This window comes from Grammomys surdaster, unplaced genomic scaffold (assembly GCF_004785775.1).
Source record: "Grammomys surdaster isolate TR1022 unplaced genomic scaffold, NIH_TR_1.0 170, whole genome shotgun sequence".
Classification (NCBI taxonomy): domain Eukaryota; kingdom Metazoa; phylum Chordata; class Mammalia; order Rodentia; family Muridae; genus Grammomys; species Grammomys surdaster.
Window position 1 is genome coordinate 15887941 of NW_021604618.1, and position 8052 is coordinate 15895992.

The 8052-nt window shown below is 41.3% G+C and overlaps 1 protein-coding gene across 1 annotated transcript in view; it reads left to right on the forward strand.

Moving 5' to 3' along the window:
• Nucleotides 1–7727, forward strand: part of LOC114620686 (transmembrane and coiled-coil domain-containing protein 5B) — a 10995-nt gene extending 3268 nt beyond the window's left edge. The window contains exons 6-12 of the mRNA XM_028766805.1: nt 296–364; nt 1399–1455; nt 1951–2010; nt 2505–2569; nt 6155–6230; nt 6488–6531; nt 7339–7727. Of these exons, the coding sequence (XP_028622638.1) occupies nt 296–364; nt 1399–1455; nt 1951–2010; nt 2505–2569; nt 6155–6230; nt 6488–6531; nt 7339–7537 (570 nt within the window). The 3' untranslated portion in view covers nt 7538–7727. The remainder of the gene's footprint in view (nt 1–295; nt 365–1398; nt 1456–1950; nt 2011–2504; nt 2570–6154; nt 6231–6487; nt 6532–7338) is intronic.
• The last annotated feature ends 325 nt before the right edge of the window (nt 7728–8052 follow it).

Genomic DNA, 8052 nt, shown 5'->3' on the forward strand with positions numbered 1-8052 from the left:
ACACACACACACACACACACACACACACACACACACACACACACACACACAGAGGCTCACACACAGGCTCACACACTTACAAATACGAATCTTTAAAAAAAAAAGGTAAGAAAAGCCTATTCACTCAGGATTGAGTTAGCAACCCTCACAGGGTCAGAGACATGTTTCCATTCAAGATGTTTTAGTACCCAAATTAATAAGCACAATTGTTCTGCTGTTTAAGACCCTAGTCTAACCTTATCTTACCTCATCTGTTTGCCTTGATGAATTCACAGTTATTTCCATGGTATTTCAGATTTCAAAAGGACTTAAGAATGCTGCCTGTGATCCAGAAACCCTGAAAAAGAAAGTAGCAGAATTCAAGGTGAGTAGAACAGCAAACTGGGACATTTTTGTGACATGTGACTCAGTCCTAGATTCTAGGAGGCTGTTTTCATGACTTCTCCTAGGTGTGACATTGGACATCCCCATTTGTGTATTAGAGGTGTGCCAGCATCCTTTATTCCCTTGGGCTACCCTGACAGTATTGTTCACACTAGACGTGTCTACATTGCCTTTGGGTGGAGGGGATGTCCTGAAAGCCTCATCAGTTAAGAAAACCATTCCAAACACTTACTGGAGTCTGTCTTCCCTGGAGATGTTTCTATCTAAATAAGGACACACAGATACAGACATCCAAGTAGAAAGCAAATGCTAATTCTCACAGTTATGTGAGGATGCATTGATGATCATAGATGGTTTGCCAAGCTGTGGCTCATAGGGTAAATTTTGTTTTTAAGTTTTATTTTGTTTTTTTTTCCCTCTATTAGAAAGTAAAGCAACTGAAAATATTAATTTGTAAGACTCTATTGTTTGCACCTCGATGACTAGGGCATTATATCACGTGGCAGAGGTCCAGTAAATATTAGTTAAGTGGACAAACAAGTAGACACATATTGGGGGCAAACCTATTGTGGAGCTCTGTTCAGTTTTAGGGGATAAGTGTGACGTTTGGCTGAGGCCACCATCAAGAGCCCCACTGTCTGCTTTCCTCTGAACAAGTTGAATATCTCCTATGACCCTTGTGTGATTTAGAGAGCATGAGTGTACCATCCTCAGTGGGTACAGGGAGCTGGCTGGTGGACAGTGGTCAGTATGAGGAAGGAGAATGGGCAGATTTGATGGAGAGTCAGCCTACTAAGGTTTAATGTCAGGTCTGCCATTGTGAGCTTTAGCTGTTTGTACATATCTTCTCTGTGCCTTTGTCTCAACTGCAAGACAAGGGTGATAGGCATATCTTCCTTTAAGTATTATTTATCCTCAATACCTCATAGCCTCTCTGAGTTTGTTTTTTGCTGGCCTAGGGTTTCCTTGGACAAAGCAATGTTGTTCATTTTCTGCCATTACCATCTTCCCTAGGTGAAACTACAAAAATCAACTGAGTCCTGTGCACAACAAGAAAAGGAAATCGCCAAGGTTAGATTAGACCAGTGCCTTTTTCACTAAGAGTCCGCCTAGGACATACGTAAAAGGGAAAGTCCAAGGATCTTTAGAAAGGTTTTAAGGCATGGGCAAGAAGGATCAGTAAAATCTGGCAAATGCTAATTTCTGATTCATAGGCAGATGGAAAAGATACTTTCATTAAATAATGACCTTAAAAATTTTTAAACCCTCATCTGCCCCAAATACCTTGTACAACCCCAAATCCAACAGCCTATTGCATTCCTTCCTGTTGCCCAGAGAGACACAGGACAACTTGGGTGAAGTTCTACTCCTCCCCTCCACTCAAATTTAGGCCCTGTGCCTGAATATTAGGTCACCTTTTTGAGAGGAGGTGGTGGCTGTTTCCCTTCAAGTAAGGAGTTGCTAGGTAACCAGCCACATGTCCAATGTACTAGGCAGGTTCCCAGGGAAGCAGCTAAAGCTTGGTACCGATTGAATCATGAGGTTTGTGTTTTCTTCTTTTCCTAGATGGAAAGTGACTACCAATCTGTATTTCAGCTCTGTGAAGACCAGGCCCACTACATAAAGGTACAACGTTACGAAGGAGAGTCAGACAAAGGCAGGTCTCCCCAAGTCAGTAGAAAGCTGCATTCTCGTTAGACTACCCATCAGCCATGGGAAAATGCCTTTTATTCAATGAAATGACCACCAAACAGAAATGCTCTAGACAATGTGCTGAACCCTTGTCATACACCATTTTCTTCAACCCATTTATCTAGTAAGTCTGATGAGTTCTGAGGACGCTGAGGTTGCAGGGAACTAGGTTACATGCTCTGGGAACTTAGTTCAGCTCAGACCTGGGATCTAAGTACAAGCAAGTTCTAAAAGAGGAACTTTTTTTTTAATGCCATACCCAGCCTCTGATTAGTACCTCTGATTTGTTTTTATTAGAACGCCCCCTACTTTGTACACCCTGTTGTGTGAAGTATTTGGAATGTTAGTTATTTTAGCGGAATATTCCTATCAGTGACTTTGAAATAAAGACAAAAATTCCTGTTTATGATGCCCTCCCCCATGGGAAGAAATATCGAGAAATTCTGAGGGAGATGGAGAAGGAAAAGGAAGTGATGCTGCTTGAAAAAGAAATGTAAGTTCGGAAAACACCCCACCTCCACCCCATCACCCCACCCCTCCACCCCACCTACCCTCCCAACACCCTAGCCCTTCAGCCCCTGCCAACCCCATGCACTGCACTGCCTGCCCTAGGCGGTCCCTGGGAGATACAGCATTCTCAGAACAATTGGAGTGATGGAGTGAAGGGCCCACAGCAGGTCATTTCTGGCAACCTCCATTCTTGCTCCAGACCGGACACTCAAAATCATTCAAACTGGTCTCCTGCCTTCCCCAGTAACTGGGACCTGAAATCTCTTTATGATGCTCTTTCCATATATCCTTAGCTGAGGGCAGTGTTCCTAACACTAATCAAGCTATGTTCCAGAGAAAATGATAGTGAAGAGATGTGTACCCTCAAGGAACAAGCTGCTGCCATTTGTGTGTATCACAACCTTTCCCAGGACGTTGGTACAATGGAATGACCAGAGATCTGTAGATGTTTTTCACAGGACTTGACACACTTTCTTTTTGTTTATACTTTTTAATTGTATCAGATGTTGTACAATATGCATAGGATGCACACATCTTAAATATAAAGCTGTTAATTTTTTTCTATGTACACACACATTTTTCTGTGTACATGCTCTGAGACCCATATATAGATTATTATAAGCCCTGGAAGTCTCCTTAGACACTCTACCCTGTCAACATCCCTTGCAGAGGTATCCCGTAGTCTGATCATTTTAAACCTCTATCCTCAATTTCTTCATAGATTCAGCCCATGTTCTCTTTCTCTGGGGTTTATCTCTACTGTACCATGTGACAACTTGCTCTTTATAATGTCCCAATGTATGACTATGACACCACTAAGCTCTCACAAAAACTTTGACTATTTCAAATTTGGGTCTATTAAAATTGGCTCTAAAATGTCCTCATGTATGCCTTTTGATAGACATATCCTTCCATTTGTGAGGAGTCATTGGGGTACACATATCTCTGTTGTGCTAGATGAAACAATGTTCTGTAGTGGCTGTATCAGCATCCTTACTCGTAAGAACTCTAGAGATCTCTGGGCTGGAAAGGTGCTCCTCTTGTTTACTTATTGTGCTCCTTACTGTTTTCCTTGGGCCTTAGGTTCAGTTCTCAAAAACAGTGACAGTTCAGTGACTTCCCCCAGATTTGTACTTACTGTTTACACTTTGTATATTTTTACACTTGTACTCATCAGAAATCTGTGTCTTCCTGTGTCTAAATAGCCCTGCACAATCTTTAAACTTCAAATAATTAAAACTGTAACATTTACAAAGGTCATGTATTTCCTCTTGATGCCTTGTGGTTTTATAGATTGGGGGACCTTATGTGTGTGTGAGCCTGTTTTTACATGCTTTATTCTGTACAATTAATCTATGTCTCTGTCCTTTCACATGTACTGAACTGTCTTAATTATTTCAGCTTCATAGTTAGCCTTGATATATGGTAGAAATAATCTGCAAGTGTTTTGTTCTTATTTAAGATTATTTTGTCTAGTTTGGACCCATGAATTTCAATATAAATATTTTACATCAGTCTCATAATTTCTACCAAAATAATAAAAACTTACTGAGATTTTCATTGCAATTATTGGGATTTGTAAATAAAATTTGGAAGTTAATTAATGCCTAGCTAATAGTTGTTCTGACCTTATCCACCCATTTGTTTAGATCTTCTTTAACATTCATACAGTGTACTGTAATTCTATGCAGTATTCTTATACATCTTTAATCATACTGACAGTTTTGATATGGTAAATGTTATGTACATTTGATTTTAGGATCGATCGTTTACCACTATATAGAAATATGTAGACTTCTGTATACTAGTCATATCCATTGACCTTACTTTCTGATTGTTTTTTGAGTCTTGGTTTACACAGAGATAGCTAGGAGCTGGCTCCCAGATTGACGGGGAAACCCATGTACATATTTGATTTGATGGTCTTGAACTCTGGACTCTGCCTCCTCAGCCAGTTTTTGTCACTACTTTCTACTCAGACTCTATTTCCATGCACTTAGAGTTGGCACATGTTCTTGAGGGAAAGCCATGGTGAAAGAGGAGCTTCTCTGTGTGCTTTGCCTGACTCAGGGACTTATGTTCCTTTGACACCCAACCGCTGTATCTGATACATTCAATATGTTTCACTCACTTTCATGGTTACTTTTGGAAATGGGCTAGCCTGACACAAACTACTTCATGAAAGAGCCAGGAGCCTGTGCCAATTCTCCCTTTACATGATTATTGATTACTATAAAAGGAAATATCTGTGAAAATGCTGAATAAGCTTAGTGGATCAATTCTGTAACAGGAAACAACTCTAAATAAAACAAGTAAGCTAACAGTGGCCAGAAGGCTTCAGATAGAGAATAAAAGCAGGCATATATTAGAGATGAGTTGCAGCTGGAAGGGGAGAATGGCAGAAGTTATTTCCCCTGGTGTTATACCTTCTGGCCTGAGATCAGCCCAGACCCATGTGTATATTGTATGTATGAAGCAGTCAAAATGTGGAGGGAGAACAATTAGAATTTAGGCCTCTAGAAAGAAAGAGAGCCAGACTTGGGAGGTTCTGGATATCATTCTGAAGTTAGGTTGGAGCCACACAGTCTGTCTTTGGTGGCAGCTTATGTGCCAATCAGGTCTTCCAACCTCAGTGTGGATGCTCACAGAATGCCCTGAGAAGTTCAGTTTAAAAGTCAGCCAGAGATGTAAGCAGAGTTTAGGTACAGTTTACCTTTCTCTTAGGAATGGAATGTGTAATGGCTAGTTTAATATAAGCTTGACACAAGCTAGAGTCATCAGAGAGAAAGGAACCTCAAATGAAAAAATACCTCTATAATATTTGGCTATAGGCAAACCAGTGGGATATTTTCTTAATTACTGATTGATAGTGGATGGCACAGCCCATTGCTGACGGGGCCATTCCTGATCTGGTCGTCCTGAGTTCTATAAGAAAGCAGTTTGAACAAACCAGGGGAGCATGCCAGTAAGCAGCACTCAGCCATGGCTTCTGCATCTACTCTTGCCTTTAAGTTCTTGCCCTATTTGAGTTCTTATTCTGCCTTCCTTCAGAGATGAACGGCAGTGAGTAACTGTGAGCCAAATAAACCCTTTCTTCCTCAAGTTGCTTTTGGTGATGGTATTTTGTTCTAACAACAGTATCCCTAACTAGAATAGAATGAAAGTAGGATATAGCTAGAACATAAGGTCCTTGATTTATCTCTCACCATCAAAGGGGGAGGGGGACACAAGTGACATGGAGGCAGAAGGGACTCATACAGAGAGAAAGAGAATCAGTCAGAAAGGAGATAAGAGGCACTTACCAAGAAGGCATTCAGAACAGGGAATAAATTGAACAACGTACAATAATTCATGTATGCAAAGGCTGTAAACAATTCCCGTATGTGCTAAACTTCAAAATAATTAGAAAAGAATCAGTCACGTTGCTCAATGTCTTTGTGTGCTTAAGAACTATGACTTTCAGCCAAATCACAGGTGTCTCATGACTTAGGAAAGTTCTTGTCTGCAGTTCCATGGGTTGTCTCACAGGTAAACTGGCTCCTGTCTTCTTTGTCATTTTTAAATCCAGATCCAAAGCCCAGAATGACTCTTCCCAAGTAGTGAAACCTGGGTCAACTCTGGTAGAGACCATTCAAAGCAACATGGTGAGTCCTGCTGCCCACCATGGACTTTACTGTAGCCCCCCCTCCTTTTCCTGGGATGTCTCCCTCACTCTCTTTAAATATCCTGGAGATGGGAAGTGAAGTTCTGTGGTCTAGAACTACACCATAACATTTGGAAAAAGGCAGAGCCAGAATAAGAAGTTGGCTGGCCTAACTATAGAGTCTCTGCATAGTGCCACCCCACTGCCCTACTGTTCTTTGAGACTCTGGTCACATGAGGTTTCCATTACTTTCCACAGGAGAAGAACATCATTAAGAAACAGAAGAGGAAGTTTTGGCTTAGGTGAGTGGTATTGTCCTGCTCCTGACCTAGTTGGTCCAGGCTAGATTCACTATGTATCTGACTGGAAAGGGGCCAACAGATGAGCATTAGTACCAAGCCGATAAATCATGCAGCCTCTGAGTTCTCTGACTTCTTTCTTCCTATATACAGAGTCAGGACATCAGACTTATGTGGTTCTACATAGCTGGAGGAAAATAGTGGCTACTTCTGAGAAGCTCAGGATAGAAGCTGTTGACTCCATTTCATTCCGTTTCCTCTTCTGTTCCCCAGCATGCCCTCTTTCAATCTTTCAGGTCCTGAGTCCTATACCTTTGCTACATTCTTGGAAAGAGAGGACAGGATGCATTAACGTCCATTGTTGCTTTACTGTGGACCAAAACACCCATAGGGATATAAAATGTCCCTGGAATTCTCTGTCATTTCTTTTTCAAAGCTTTGAAAATCTTCAATTTTCTAGAATTACTTGTAGGAGGCATAGAGAGCACACTGGACATGAGGCTCACAATGTGACCACTTTAAGCTTTTACTGTTAGCCTTCAAAACGCCTGCCCTGAAGGTAATACTCAGATGGTCATCTATTCTGTTGGAGAACTTCCATGTCAGGACAGCAAAGTTCAAGCTTTGACCACTAAATCACGGTTTTAATGTTTTCCTGTTAACCTGTATTCACTATCTCTGCCCCTATACCCTAAACACTCCAACGGTTTTGCCAAAGGAAAGCAATTCAGAAGCCATTTGCAAATTCATATCTCGTTGCTAGATGTTGAGCTGTTCTGTTCCCGTATGCTAACGAGTTCTTCTTTGCAGGCACTTCCGGTACCTTTTCTTCATGATGACGATCATCATCCGGTTACTGGGTTACGTGTTCTTCCACCTGCAGTATATAAACCCGGACTTTCTCGTGGACACCCTGCCCATGCTGATGAGCAGAAACAGCTTGAAGTGGCTAAGGGACATACTCTTTCCCTTCCTTACCCTAGAAGTGGAAGATGTGCTACCACACTAGGAGGGCTACCATACCTGCCAGGCCTCACACTGCACCCAACAGAGGGGCCCTGACTGTGGTCCTGCATTAGTGATGTGGGCCAGGCAGGAACTGGAAGCCTATGACTCAGAGCTTCTAGGTGACAGCTGAGCTTTCTGTTTAATTCTCTCCTGGAGTGTCTGTCTCTCAAATACAGAATGCATTTGACCAGAGTTCGCTGTGTTAGTCTTTGTATTCTGGGGACTTCTATGTAGCTCTCAAGTTCCCTGTCCTGTTGAGACAAAACAAAAAATAAAAACTCCCCTAGTATGTCTATTTTCTGCTTCATTTTATTAAAGGAAAGGTAAAAATCATGTTTGTTAGTGGCTCAGTCATTTAAGGAGAGCACACATGAAATGAGACTTCAATTAATAACGGATTCTTTCCCTATAGCTTTGTGTAAAAGTGAGGTGATGTAAAAAATGACCTTTTTTGTTATACATAGGTAATTACTCATTCTTAAGTGAGAAAAAAATAAAATTCAAGTGTTAATGAAA